Below are 15,214 nucleotides of genomic sequence, written 5' to 3' on the forward strand. Positions count from 1 at the left end.
GGCAATGTAGCCGTGCCAATCTTCCTAAGCCTGCCTGGCAAGCACCCACGTGCATGCTGGTAGTCCCGCGCAATAGGAAGCATAAATGTGCCAGTAAAAGTATTTGTTTCACAAAAATCCGGGTAATAAATTAGGTTTGGTTTGGTTTATGGGGTTTAATGTCCCAAAGTGACTAAGGCTATGAGAGACGCCGTAGTGGAGGGCTCCGGAAATTTCGACCACCTGGGGTTCTTTAACGTGCACTGACATCGCACAGTACACGGGCCTCTAGAATTTCTCCTCCAAAGAAATTCGGCCGCCGCAGTGCGCAAATTACGCAAGGGCACAAATTATGTGAGTAAATACGGTATGTGGCCATATGCGTGGTGTACGCTTTTAAAGGCAAGGGTGCTTTTTACTATAAGCCAGCTTGGCGCTATGACTGTTGCTGTGTCTAAACATGAAACTGTGGATGCCAAAAGTCAATGAATGTCTGGTTTATGCATCAAAGGATATGAAAATAAATAAAATGAAATGCGAAGAATGCAGCCTGACCACTCCTACAAAAACCCAAGAAAAAAAACAAAAATGCGGTGATGCCGCCAAACCAAACACTGACCCTCAAAGCCAGTATCTGGGAACACAAAGCACATGCACAACACTCCATTAACTCCCATCTGAACACCTGTCAGTCATGCGTGAAAGCATGTAGTCAAGTGCACAACTGACAATATGACAGCACAAGTCAACTAAAAAAAAAAAAAAAAAACCACTGCAAACCAGTGATGGACAATGTGGTTTGCGCACCGATTGAGAGACATGTCCCTCCTTAGTAAGACTCCAACCGCTGCCGTGCAGACTCGCACACGGTCCGCGTGCACCAACTGGCAGTTATGCAAGGGGAAGCCCAAAAGGAGAAGCTCCAGCGTGCTCCTCTGCACCAGGATGCTCGAGTCCTGAAGCGAAGCACACAGGGCTTGCACCTGCGGTCAGAAGGGGGAACACACGGTGAGGGTTTTGCCCATCGTTTGGCACAAATGCTGAGCATTTATGAAGGCTTCGGGAGCTGCACCTACAAGCCAAACTGTAGGTCGGGCATTAGTGCACACCCTTTTGGGCATGTACAAGGACACATATTTATTTTAGTGCTGGCTTCAGCCCAAACTGCCCATGTTGCTGCCTTCTGTTTCGCAATATTACTCCGGGGCACTAACCTCAGCCTTTCTCGAGTACACTGTGCAGTGATGTGCTTGTTGCATTGATCAAATGCAACCTTTACCAACTAGGATACCTTTAATGTGTGCAAAATTTTGCCACTTAAAGTAAGGTAAATAATATGTATGCAAATATGCATACAGTCGAGCCCATTTATAATGAACATGATCGTCACCACTGTTTGTTCATTATATCCGGATGTTTGCAATACTTGTACTGGTAATAATACAGGTGACAACCACAAGGCAGACTACCGTGGTGTGCTGATTATGCGATATCCATGAGGCATCATCAGGCTGGCCAAGCCTGGTAACATTTGACCTGGCTTCTAATATGTGAGCGGAGCACGCAGTGCAAGCAATAACTGGTGCAACTGATGAATGCATTCTAACTCACGATGAGACTGCATCTCTTCCCATAGTTCCGCTCAGGCACAATAGCATCTTTTTTTACGACCCACCATAAAAAGATTAATGACCAACCGTGAGTGTGCCGCTCCTCTTGTATGACACGAGATCATTTCCCGAAGCGGGCATGCGTTACAGTGACCCCTAAGTGCGCGAAAGCAAAATGATGTTTCGTACCAGTATCAGACCTCCTTCGCCTTTTCTTCGCATGATCAGTCATTTTTACAGCCTTTGCGCTAAAACCGAAAGCAGTATCGATCTGTGGTCATGTAAGACTGCAATGAAAACTATGCAGTGCGCCCCGGCATGCGGATTTCGGCACCCGCATGTTTGCTGTAACAGAGTTTTGTGTCCATGAACGTTTGGTCTAAGAACTGATGCCAAAGCACTAAGGTTCAATGTGTTCTTTGTCTTTGTTTGCACTAAGTGAGTGTCAGTTATAAGTGGGGCCGTTGTAAGTGGGCTCGACTGTACTTTCCTGAGATTCTGCTAAATGCCTGCTGCCAAGATGATTTCGAAATGGCTACTGAGAGCAATTCTGCATGGAAGCAATGGGGTAAGCAATCTAGAGTTGTGGTGTGAGAAAACAAAAAGGAAGAATCAATGATGAGCACTTGCTCAGGCTAATTCCCAATACTGTAAGCAACGGCAAGGAGAAAATACTAGTGAGACTGATATACACACCATGCAATCAATGTCTGTTCCAATGACATGCAGCTGATCTTCCATGCTGAGCCGCCGATTGTAGTGGGAGACAATGAAGTTGATGGCCGCCTGACGGATGCCTGGGTTGCAGAGAATGCACTTCCACAGGCTGCCGTAGAAGTAGCTCTTTTCGACTGCCACACAAACATCGAGCAGCAGCTTGTCTGTCCTGCAAGTTAACAAATGCAAAGAGAAAAAGATGGCACAGACTGAACACAAGGGCTAAATGAGTAATTACTCCCTTATTACAAATCTACTCCACCTTGGGGGATTCCCCTAAACATTTGACCAACACTGTTCCCACTTCGAGTTAGTGATCAATTCGCTTTCGCCCTACCATGAGCTTGCCGTCCCGGTTAGCTCAATTGGTAGAGCGACTGCTCCGGTGAAGCGGTGGTCCCGGGTTCGAACCCCGGACCAGGACGAATTTTCTTTAACTACGAAGTTTCTGTGAAAGCTGTATAGCTTTCCTTTGTAGCCGTATGGCTGCGCTCGGGTGGATGTCAATGATTAATTACTCCCTTATTACAAAGGCTCACAAATAGCTTGAAGAACTCAGAAGAGGGCAAATACTTTGCAACATTTCTTGCAAAATGTTACAAAGACAGTGTATAATGCCAATAGACGGACCTTTCGAACCACTCGGAGCCTTCTTCAAGGCCTGGCAGGACACCAATGAGGAAGCCATTCAGGCCCGGCCGTAGGCGCTCGCCCAAAGGCAGGAAGTGTGTCTCGTAGAGGGCGAGCAGTGTGGGCCGCACATTCATAGCGGCATGGGCCAGCAGAGGAAACAGGCCTGCTCCATAGAGGAACAGCTCCTGGCCCAGCCGTTGGGGCCCCACTGCCCGCAGGATCAGGTCGTATGACTCGAGGGCCTTGAGGTGCACCCCGCTGGGCAGAGCCGGGTGCATGCATTGTGCCAGCCGCTTGCTCACGGTTAGCCGCCGGGGTACCACTTGGAACCTGAGGTTGCTGGACACCACCTGCAGCAATGCGTTACCAATGCAGCATTGGCAGAGGTGTCACTACAGCAGTCAGATAAAACTGAAAAATGAGGCGGCTACTGTCTCTCAAAGGAGACCCTTCAACCAATAGCCCTGATGTGAACCAAGCAAACACAAACAGCACTCGTTCTCTTCATGTAGGACTACTTTGCTGCTGCAAAAAGTCCCATTTTCTGTGACCTGTGGCATAAATACATGCAGACTGACATGCACAGTGCCAGCAAAACTGCAATGTTGCGATAACATGGCTAACACTAGAGGTGGACTAATATTCGAAATTTGGGATACAGCGCACGAATTTAAAACGGGGCCTATTGAACTTTCGCTAGTTGGTTGGTTGGTTTATGGCGTTTAATGCCCCAAAGCAACTCAGGTTATGAGAGACCCCGTAGTGGAGGGCTCCGGATAATTTCGACCACCTGGGATTCTTTAACGTGCACTGACATCGCATAGTACACGGGCCTCTAGAATTTCATCTGCATCAAAATTCGACCGCCGCGGCCGGGGTTGGTAAATTATATGAAGACGAAGACTGAAGTGTCAAGGAAATAGTAGAGAGAGATCCTCTTCATTTCCTTCTCTGTTGTTTATTCCATGGCCTGGACAGATTTCGATGCTGCTAAGATTGAACTTCGTGTGAAATTCCATAAGTGGGCTTTCCCACATATTACATGTGATGTGAACAAGATGGCCGAATACTGATTTTGAACAATGCAATGCAAATGTGATATTTTTTTCTCTGATGCCTCCATAGTGTGCTGCATACCCAATGCCCAAATCAATGGCATTCGCCCTGTCGCCTTCACAACTCTTCTAATGCGTGAGCCCTGCCAACATGTCTCGATCAACTGCGATACAACGAAAGTCTCCCGAAGGGGGGGTGAGTCGAGATGACATCAGCAAGGCAAGTGATCGAGTAAAAATCTCGCCTATTGCACGGCCCGCCGCTACTCACACACATCTGATGTGCACTCAACGGCAAGCGTGATGACAATAAGGTGGCCCCTGTCACTAAGCCCAAAAATAACCTGGCTGCGTAGTTTCAGTTTGTGAGCTTTGCCACCAGCCTGCAGCGACGGCGTTTAGAATTCAGCAGCGTGCTGCTTTCAGGCACAGACTTGTGCGTTGCTGGTCATTTCTTTTCCTTTTTAGAAGCAGTCACCCAACTTGAATGTCAATGTGTGTTTCTTGCTTACACCCGTGCTGTTCTTCCCGTAAACTGAAACTGAATGCTCGTCATGAATTTTCGCTACTTGTGCGATGCAGCCTCCTTGCATGGCTTCACCTCATTTTTGAATTTTCGGCAGTTTTTTTTTTCCATGGAGGAATTTATTAACTCGACCTTCAGATAGGGCACTTCTTCCGGTCCCTCAAGACTTAATCATTGAGGTTTACTACCCCTCGTGTCATTTTTAATTGCCAGTTTAACTGTTATTCACTTTGCATGACCACAGAACATGCTGCATACTGTGATGATGTCTAATCAAATAGTATACATTTCTGTGCGCAACATTTATTTTTGTAAAGTGCTGAGTCAGTCTAGGTTTGTTTATTTCATTTGCAAACACTTTTGAAAAAAAAAAAAAATCAGGACAACAACATTAGATGCTTATCTTTTTGAAATTTTTTTCATACTGAACAGATATTCAATATGCAAAGGCATTCTTTCTTTCTATTCACAATTCGTAATAAAAAATATTCAGGGGGCACTTTGACTGTCTAAAGTGGGTAGAGGCGGAAGCGTTTTCCGCACCACCTTCGCTGTTTCTGTGGCACTGGTGGCGTCACATATAATTGAGTACTAATTATTAAGTGATGACAAATCACTAATTAATGGTTAATTACTGATTAATGCCTGAATACTAATTAACTGCTAATTAATGACGCTTAAGCTTCGCCTTTAGGAGTGGAACGCGACAGCGTGTTGTAGCGCTGCCAGGGAGTCCGCGGAACGCCACCACCCGTTCGGCGCGATGCCTTGCCCTTTGAACGCAACGCTTTTTGAGGAAAGGAAATGGCGCAGTAATTCTCTGTCATCTCAGTGGACACCTGAACCGCACCGTAGAGGAAGGGAGGAAGTGGGAGTGAAAGAAGATAGATAAAGAGGAGCTGTAATGAAGAAAATGAAAACTGTATTTGAAGAAAGGAAATTACGCAGTAACTGTCTCACAAAATTCAGGGGGGCACTTTTTTGACCTAAAGTGTGGTCACTGATGTGTGGTTAAGATGTTAAGCTTCGTCCCTAAGAGTGGAACGCGACAGCGTCTTGCAACGCTTCCAAGGAGTCCATAGAACGCCATCGCCCATTCGGTTGTACGCCTCGCTCGTCGGTAAATTGGTTTTTGAGGAAAGGAAATGTATCTGTCTCTCATTTGTCGGTGGACACCTAAACCTCGGCGGAAGGGAATGGAGGAGGATGAGAGTGAGTGAAGACATCGTATTCACTAGACGCGCCTTTGTTCATTCCAAACCATCAAGCTGGCATGGCGGAGTGGATAGCATGCTCGTCTCTCACGCCGAAGACCGGGGTTCGATTCCTGAGCTCGACCAATTTCTTAATCGGTTTTATTTATTTATATGGCCTGACTAGTAAAGCTAATTAGCCTAATTGGGTAATTAAGCAATTAACTAAGCTCAGTCCCACTTACTTGGAGCATCACTATACGACCCCTTCAATTGGTCGCATGGTTACTAGCCAAAGTACAATTGGCCCCGTTTGAAATTCGCGCACTGTGACGTCACGACCTTTTCCACCAACTGAAAAGCGTGACATTTTCTGTCGACAACTCCTGCTTACAACGATGAGACATTAAAGGCTTCCGCCTTAAAAATTAAATTTGTACACCTTTATTCATCATGTAACAAGTCAAAACCGGTGAACTCTAGGATTAAAACATGCCAGACTAATGGAACGGCAAAAATGCTAGCAGTCCAAACACACTTTTGTACCTTGTTGAGTTTCCCAAGGGCTGAGATAAGATCCGCCCATTCACTGGTGTTGTCGAAACTCCTGAGAGCTTTGTCGATGGCATTGACGTAAGCACGGTACTTAGCGTCACCGAGCAGCTCGTACTCCTCTAGAACCACCGTACCCATGGTTACAACTGTCGAAGCCTGCACAAGAAATACGCACAAACACACACAAAAAAAAATCCCTCAGGGGTTGTGGATAAGCCAAGACCATCTTTATCATGTCAGTTTGTTCATAAAAAGCATCAAACCCAGACAACAAAAATTTCAATGCACATCTATTGAAGCAAGACACCTGTGACCTTCCAAAATGAATCTATAGAAAGGTCAAAAGCAAAGCATAACTATCTTGTATACCAACCATCAAAAGTTTGACACAGACAACATTGGCAAAGAAATTTAATTTCTTTCCATCCATGGCACATAGCTCGATGTTTAATGCAATTAGCATACTGAGAACCAGACTGTGTATAACGATTTCAGGCTGCACGCAAAGATGGTGATGAAACTATGTCTTTTTGCTCACAGTCTGTTTCACAAACTTTTGACTACGGATGCATATTAAATTTTCAACTTTTTGTTGCTTTACTAATGTCCAAACTAGTAAATGTCAACCACCTCCACCCCTGCAGACCTAGCGATATTATTATATTTATTTTTTCTTTTTTTACTGAACACCCAAACCAACGAATGACAACCCCCACCACCCCTTGGTGCTGGCAGGGAACGTTTCCTTTTTTAGCCCTACCACACTTTAACAGCTTTCCTTTACTGCTTGATGCCAAGCCCATTCTTCAGTTCCGATCACTCCATGCCAGCTCAGATGCTTTCAGAAGATTCTTGAAGGTTCGCAAGGTTCTTGTGAACTTCCTAACTTATACCATGACCAAACACAAAAGGTGTCTACTCTGACAACACTGCTTTGGTTCCCCGACTTTTATATGCACTCAATCATCTCTTTTCTTGCTACTGAGAGTTTTTCAGGAGTGTCTGTGCTAAACTCTCCAAGTAAAATTCATTCTTTCCTCAAGCTTTCTTACAGTTCGCTACTTTAAAACAGAATAATCAGTACACCTTTCTTTAGTCACTACGTGCTCCATTTAATAAGCCCATGCATTCCACAGAACCCCTGTAAATTTATAAGCATGAGCAATGCTGTAGAAAAGTGCCTCTTTTCAAAATCTGCTCCCACAATGCCGCTTGTGAAGAGAAAGGAATAAGTGCAGATTCTATGCACGCATAGTTACAGCCTTAAATACAAAACGCCTCTTACTAAAACTTACTGATTAGAATTACAAGCAACAGGTGACAGCTAATTCAACTCAGTCTAGGTCACACTACATGGGTGACAGCTAATTCAACTCAGTCTAGGTCACACTACATGGGTGACAGCTGAAATCGTACTCTTGCCACTGCATCAATATTTGATTTGGTTTAGTTTATGGGGGTTTAACGTCCCAAAGTGACTGAATATGACGAACGCCATAGTGAAATGCGGCAGCTGCATCCGTATTTCTCATGCAAAAGTGAACAATGCAAAACTTGTGCTATAAATACTTAGGACTGATATTACCGCACTGTTAATAACTCTGGTGGCGCCGTCGTGCGGCCAAACAATATTAGTTGGTTCCTGGCTAGCTTTATTCATGCTCTGTGCTTGCGGCTTCAACTTTTTGTCTTGGGCTCCCTGTTGTTCTATAGGCACAACTTAGCAAACCTTTTCAAATTAGGTCTCCTGTTTGTTAGTGACAATACACAAGCATTCAAAGGCAGAAACAAGTGACTGTGTTCCATTTAAAGGAAGGTCGGAGCTTGTACGCAACCAATGCAATCCAAGACAACGATGGTGGCGTTGCCCATTTTTGGAGCGAGAAAATGCGCCTGGTTTAATCTCTTGGCCCTGATTTGAATGCTTGCACAGAGCTCACACTTTTTTCCATGGCAACACTAGCTCACCCAGTCATGGTGTCTGCACTTACTGGCCAGGCATTATATGCAGATTTATAAATGTTTGTGCAACTGTTGTCCTGGGCTTTATTTTTTAAATTAAATGCTAAAGACTACTCAACAAAGCAAATGATGCATGTGCCACAAATCATCAAACAGGGCAAATGAAGAAATAAAACAAGGTAGATGAAATATAGTCTTGAGGAGAAAGATTGGTTTTATGGGGTTTAACGTCCCAAAGCGACTAAGGCTATGAGAGACGCCGTAGTGGAGGGCTCCAGAAATTTCGACCACCTGGGGTTCTTTAACGTGCACTGACATCGCACAGTGCACGGGCCTCTAGAATTTCTCCTCCAAAGAAATTCAACCGCCGCGGCTGGGATCGAACCCGCGTCTTTCGGGTCAGCAGCCGAGCACCACAACCACTGAGCCACCGTGACGGCCCTTGAAGAGAAAGAATTGTAGGCTATTATTAAATTGCCTACATTGTAAATAGCAATAACATGAAAACAAATGGCCTGTTTTTGTTTCTTCTTTTATAACCAAACTGAAACAGATGAAAGATATTAGTGAAAAAAGCACGAACTTGCAATAAAAGACTCTGGCTATCCAGTCATCCTCATGGTGCTTTTAAGACTGTTTCATATGTGAGGGTTGGCTTCACTGCTGTTTTATGCAGCTTGCTACTGACAGCCTGTTCTCGTTTAGCAAGAAGCACATATTCCACTTCACAGACCCTGCTGTTCTTGCTATGTGGCAAAACCGTGATGCAAACTACTGCTTGCAATAGTTCCAATCGAGGGTGCGTTTATAAAAATTACACCATTAACGTGCAGCAATGGCCACCAAGAGCACATACAACAACAGCAACAACACACTGCCTCCAGTCACATCTGATAAGTGTTGTACCAGAAGCCGGAATTCATGCTAGATAAGAACTAAGAAATAGGCATTCCTGTAGTACTGCTCAAAAATCAACTGGCTGTAAAACACTAACAGGTGCACACAGTTGCTCATGCAATGCATTTCGCATGAGCGACAGCTGGAACCACAAGCAACAACTGCTTAGCTACATGCAATGATTAGATGTCGTGAAACACGAACAACAAAAATAACAGGGCAATCGAACGTGTGGTAAAAGCACAAACATACGTCCGAAGCGATGCCATTGCTTCGTGGTTACACCGTACGTATAATAAATTCAGCAATTTAAACTACCTAGCGCGTTTCAGCACGTTAAGCAAAGCATGTGGTGCAACATCTGAAAACAGGTCGCCGTATCAGACATGTATTTAAGGGTACCAGACTTCACTTTTTACGAAAAAATGATAAACGGATGCAATGACTAGTCATCGGCGTCGAATAACGGGGCACGAGAAATTGATACCGTTATTAACCTACAATGACATACAAAGCAAATGTTGTCAAACAGTACTATCTGACGTCTAATCACGCGCACGCGTCTTACAACGCATTGCGTAAGCTGTGGACCAGTTAGATCGCAAACAAGTTCAAAACAATTACAACATAAGCAGCCTAGAGCAGCCTTCGCCAACACTGCGAAAACTTATACTCCTTTGATTATGCTACAGCAAGGGAACCTGAAACAAGAATGCATTTGCGCCCTTTTCTTTTCCAACAGGAATGCATCAACCAATGGCATGTCGGGAGCTTCAGACCTTGTCAAACGCACCTGTCACCTAGAAACAACCAGACAAATTCCTACACGAGCAAAGTAGGTGACGCCCAGTGCTTTCCATCGTAAGGAGCTGCGCAGGACGTGTATTAAGCAATAGCGTCAACTGCGTTTTTAAGCGCTGCCCGAGTTTTCCATTTATGCGGATTGCACGAAAAGTACAGTCACGTACGGAACCGAGCAACAACCTGTAACAAACCACAGCAATGGGTTTCACACGTACCCAAAGTCCCACATGGCGTGATGTATCGCTGCGCAGGCCGCGGCAACCTCACATGCCCTCAGCTACTCTGATGACAGGGCAACGCAAGACGATAACACAGTATTTTGATCTTGAAATCATCGGTCCGAGCGAGCAGTTCCTCGCACGAGCACACGCTCACAATGCCCAATGTGGGCAGCTGAGGTGCTGGCACCACTGGCACGGTTGCCTTGCGGTTGCTGCGGTTCTTTTACTTGGTACACTTGTGCCACATACAGTATACGATGACAACAAAACAAAAACATTGTTTTATTTTTTACAAGTTTTATTACGTATGTGGTAAAAATGCAACAATCACATTTTGTTTTGCTCTACAGTTTTGCTGGCTGCTTTGTGGCGTGTTCGTGGCCAAGCAAGTGACCAAGCCATTATCCCTAGCCAAGATAGCCGAAAACTGCGAGTGCTCGTAGTTTACCTGTAGGAATTTGGGATTTTCATGTTTCGTATGCTTCCGTAATCTTTCTGAAGCCGTTCACGCCGGCTCATAAGTGTCGCTCTCAAAAGGATTCATTCCGTCCAGCTTTAGTCGACAATGGAAGACAACACATTTGAGGAGGTAAAAAATCTTACTCGATAAACCCACGACCCCGGTTTCCGATTGCTTGTCATTGGTTTAGTGCTGCCCCTGAAATACGGTGACTGTGCTTTGTCTTTGGAACTCGTTGTCATATAATTTGTTTTTGATTTCGCAGGGTACATTCGTCGTAGACGAGGTCAGCGCTATAATCAAGGAGGTAGGTAACGTTTCTCGAGTAGCTGTTCGATGACAGCACATACTATGCCAGATGCTTGTTTCTTCATTCATTCCGTTCGGAGTAGTTAACTGGATTTGCGAAACCATTGCACCTTTAAGTCGATTCCTATCCCCTGCGCCCTCCTTCACACGATGACGTATTTTAAGGCTGGAAGAATATTCGTTTCCAGTAAACACGTTAACCTGTGCGCATAGACCAGTAACGTCAATGGCTGAGGGTGATCGAAGTTCACTGAATGAGCGTTGACCTTTCGATTATTAAATTATATCATAATCGTGTGCATGTGCTAACTGTCATGGATTAAACTTCAGTGAAAACGAGACCAAAACATGATTTCGACAGTTGTCATAATTGCCTTGTTTTTTGGTTTATGTTCAAGGCAATGGAAACGATCATTGGGGGAAACACTTACCAGCATAGCAAAGTACCACAGTGGACGAATACAACTGTGGAGCATATCCTGGGCCAGCTAACGAAAATGAACAAGCCCTTCAAGTACATAGGTAATATTTTTTGGCTTATGCATATACAGTGCTTTTAAAACATCAGATGTGTTGCAGATTAATCTTATATTGGCGCGAGTGAAATCGAGGACCATATTTTCACAGTTGTCATGATTACCACGCCTCCCAAGGAGATGCCAAGGATATATATCGTAGATGTCTGCATGAATGGTGTCATCACCTGGCTAGGTCACCCGTTATATCCTTATGGACATCCTTATGTGAAGGAAATGAGTATGTGACTATTAGAACAAAACATGCTCTTTGAGCATAGTGCTTAAGAGACTGTGCTATTTTCTATGATTTTTGTGTCACTGACCATGCAACTTTCTTTGGTCCGCACGACAATGCACAACTAATTTTTTTTTTTTGTTCTACAAATTTTGTAATTAATGGCATGCAGTACTCAAGAGACCATGTTGTACACCATTTCAGTGACATGTGTTATCATGGAAAAGAATGGTGCTGGACTTCACACTGCAACCTCTTGCTACTGGGACAATACCACGGACGGTCAGTAAACAAGATGCTTATATTTCCATTGGCAGCATTCTGCGTAGCTTGCCTTTATTTTTTTTTCCTAACTATGCCAACAGTTATGACATTTTTTTGTCGCCATACTGTTTTTTTTTTTTAAATGATAGAATAACTTCAGTGTTTCAAGTTATTGTGGACCAGGAACTGTGCAGTAAATATAATAAATAGTGTTTTGGGGTAACAGTGGATTCTAAAGCAAAGCAAACACAGTTACGGTGGCTGAAACTCAACTTTAGAGAGGAGGTTAGGAAGTTTGTTAGGCTAAACCAGCCACAGTTGACAGAAGACAGAGATAATTAGAGAACATTGGGAGAGGCTGTTCTCCTAAAGTGGACACGATTTGGCTGCCGATAATGAAGAACTGTGTTTTTAGCAAAGCATCAAGAATTCTTGCATCTGTCAAGCATGCAAAACAATTGAGACAGGACAAAAAAAAAACGTGGAGCAAAACATTTAGTTGTGTGCAGCAGAACCTTATTCTGTTATGCATGTCAACATGGAGTCTCCTTGCTGGGCTACTGAGAATTGCTGTTGCTTGCAGACACCTGCTAAAGCAGTTTTTTCACTTGGATTCAGTTTTGCCTTTGTTCAACCAGCCAGTGGACATTCCGCAGCAAAACAAATTACTGTGGTTGTCGATATGATCGTATTTTGACACTAGGTGCGACTTGGAAGACAAGGACAGAGGAAAACGTGGAGTTCTGGCTAACAGCGCTCCATTTGCCATGTGAAAAAGCTCACTACCGCTTTGAAAAAGGGCAGAAGAAATAGTGCGATTTATTTATTTTGTTAGTCAGCTTTCGTTTTTCTGCCGTACTTGTCGTGAGCCATGCTGTGTGTCAAAAGCAAACATTCTGTTCACCCGGCTGCGGCGATGGAAGTGAAATGCAAAGGCGCCTGTGTGCTGTGCAAGGTGCAAGGCATTGTTGGTACTGTTACTACAGCCACCAAAGAGTGTCTAGCCATGCAAGCCTTTTGGTGCATCTTCACCTGGACATGTTGTCGTGCTCACACTTAACCCAGCTCAAAATCATAATCATTTGTACTGCAGCTCCACGTCATTCAGAAGTGCTAGAACCGTAATAAGGTAGATGTGACTTGTGTGAATGCCCCTCTCTCCATAGCATAGCATGTGTGCTATTGTGCCTTGAAAGGCAACGTTTGTTTGAATGCACTGCTGCAGAAGGGTAGGAAGCAGGAAAAAGAAAAGGAAAGTGGAGGTTCCTGTACTTATAAACTACATTACAGCTTGTGCAAGGCTTATTTCTTTTCGATCAACTACAGTCAAGTCCACTTATAACAATACTGGTTATAACAATATATCCGATATAACAGTGGTCGGTCATGGCACCATCAGCTTTGCCATGTGTTCTATGGTAAAATAAACTGCTTATAGCAATGCTGTCAAGGCACATTATTGGTCATAACAATTAAATCTGGTAATTGAGTGTCAACCATTACAGAAAAAGAAAAGAAATGCTACAACCACACCAGCAAAACCATGCTTACAACACAAAAGCGTGCGTGTGTGGGGCCGACCAATGGACTAAGCTGGCGCAGCAACGCCACGAAAGCAAAAGAGGCAGGCGTCATCGCGTCAGGAGAGCTGCTGCATTGCTGCATTGGCTACGCACGCCATGCGTACCCCTAATCAGTCAGTGCAGCACGCGTGCATGCAGCCAGCGCGGTTTTTCTCTTGTCAGCTGTCACCGCACCCTTGGTTCTGCATGCTTCTTGAATTTCCCACAAGAATAGCTTCCAAAAAGCCGGCTTGATTCCTGTGACGTGGAGGTGTGCAAAGCTCCCGGTGGCGCAGTGATGGCGGTGCTTTGGTCATTGGTGAACGGTGAACATTGTTCCGGTTCCCTGAAGTTCAATTTAACGAGCTTTTACAGGCATTAGAACAATCAAACCCCTCTGGGTATTTACTGTCAATAAATGCTCTGTAGTTTGTCATCCTTTCTTTTTTTTTCGGCACAACCCTGTTATAACAATTATTGGTTATAACAATGGTATTTCCATGGCACTTGAATATTGTTATAAGTGGGCTTGACTGTAGTGATCTGGCTTTCACAAGTGCTCTAAATGCCTTCTAATGTAACAGAGCTTTAATATTTGTAGCCGTAAATTTATTTAGTTACCGGTAGCACTTCATCAATAGTATTGGTGAATGATAGGGCAGAAGTATCCAGAACTGGAAACACTGCTGCCAGATGCAATGTATTGCAGTCTTTCGCTTCCTGGCTGGAAAGTTGCTTGAGCCCGCTTCTTAAGGAACCATGAGACATTTAATCACTGTTTCTGAGCAAGTGCAGATGCATCAAGACATGCCTGCTGTTTCATTTTGTACTGCATGGCGAACTCATTGGCAACTTGGTTGCCTACAATGCAACTCTGTCTGTCTGCGTTTGTGGTAAATAGTGACTTGTTTGCCTTTCAGGAAGCTGCACGGTACGTTGGGAGAACAAGACAATGTACTGCATTGTATCTGTGTTTGGTCTGGCCATCTGAGGGGGACTTCAGTAGGAATTACAGTGAAACTCCGTTCCACAGGAATACTGCCTGTAAATAGTGTGCGCCCATTCCGCGAAATCGGAACCTAAATTTGCTGACAATGCACTGAACGCATTACAAAAAAATACTTTCTTCTGCTAACTTACTGCAAGCTGTTGACCAAGCTTTTTTTTTTGCTTGCAGTGTGAAAGCTTGTTGCTGGCTTTTTTGCCAGGCGTGCAAGCTTACGTGTACAGCCCCCAGCATGTTTGTCTAGAGCACACAAGCAGTGTTCTGTGCAGAACACATTCTAGCTTTAGCAGCTGAATTCACTGTAAACTGCTTGTCTTTGCGATCTGCATGGTTTACATTACCGAACTTGTAGATGAACTCTGTTTCCAGAATGGTCAGACCCTCATTTCACTTGTTCTGCCTTTCCATGCTTTGATGCCCCAGACAGCATGCAAGACTGCTAGGGCTGTACATGAGAATATTTTGTGAAGTAATAAATGCTATGTGCAGCATGCGCTTCTAGAGTGTTTCCTCTCTCCTTCATCTATGCTCTCATGGGACTGAAAGATACGAAGCTTGTTGTTGCCATTGAGTTACGAAAGAACAGAACAGTGAGTGCCGTCTTTATGTTGTCTCACTCTGTCCCAAGTTTCTGCATTGGTTCTGCCTTCACGATCACGTGCCAACTGGCACAATGTAACCCACTTCTTAAATGCATTCTTTCTGTTT

General features: G+C 44.3%; 2 protein-coding genes across 5 annotated transcripts in view; one reads left to right on the top strand and one right to left on the bottom strand.

The window, feature by feature from the left end:
- The window catches only part of LOC149358931 (protein DOP1A), a 52,436-nt gene extending 42,079 nt beyond the window's left edge, over window positions 1-10,357 (bottom strand). For all 4 annotated transcript variants that reach the window (XM_089571113.1, XM_089571112.1, XM_089571114.1 and 1 more), the window contains exons 1-5: window positions 10,147-10,357; window positions 6,260-6,424; window positions 2,937-3,289; window positions 2,286-2,475; window positions 787-962 (exon numbers count right to left, since the gene is read on the bottom strand). In XM_089571113.1, the coding sequence (XP_089427239.1) occupies window positions 787-962; window positions 2,286-2,475; window positions 2,937-3,289; window positions 6,260-6,406 (866 nt within the window). In that variant the 5' untranslated portion in view covers window positions 6,407-6,424; window positions 10,147-10,357. The remainder of the gene's footprint in view (window positions 1-786; window positions 963-2,285; window positions 2,476-2,936; window positions 3,290-6,259; window positions 6,425-10,146) is intronic.
- A 173-nt stretch (window positions 10,358-10,530) lies between these two features.
- On the top strand, window positions 10,531-15,000 carry Dlc90F (dynein light chain 90F). Its single transcript, XM_089571124.1, has 5 exons — window positions 10,531-10,741; window positions 10,878-10,919; window positions 11,320-11,443; window positions 11,879-11,956; window positions 14,421-15,000. Exons 1-5 carry the CDS (start codon window positions 10,718-10,720, stop codon window positions 14,489-14,491), a joined length of 339 nt encoding a protein of 112 aa, XP_089427250.1. The 5' UTR covers window positions 10,531-10,717; the 3' UTR covers window positions 14,492-15,000.
- Window positions 15,001-15,214: the final 214 nt, after the last annotated feature.

This window comes from Amblyomma mixtum, chromosome 2, assembly GCF_055824585.1.
Source record: "Amblyomma mixtum isolate Tamu chromosome 2, ASM5582458v1, whole genome shotgun sequence".
Classification (NCBI taxonomy): domain Eukaryota; kingdom Metazoa; phylum Arthropoda; class Arachnida; order Ixodida; family Ixodidae; genus Amblyomma; species Amblyomma mixtum.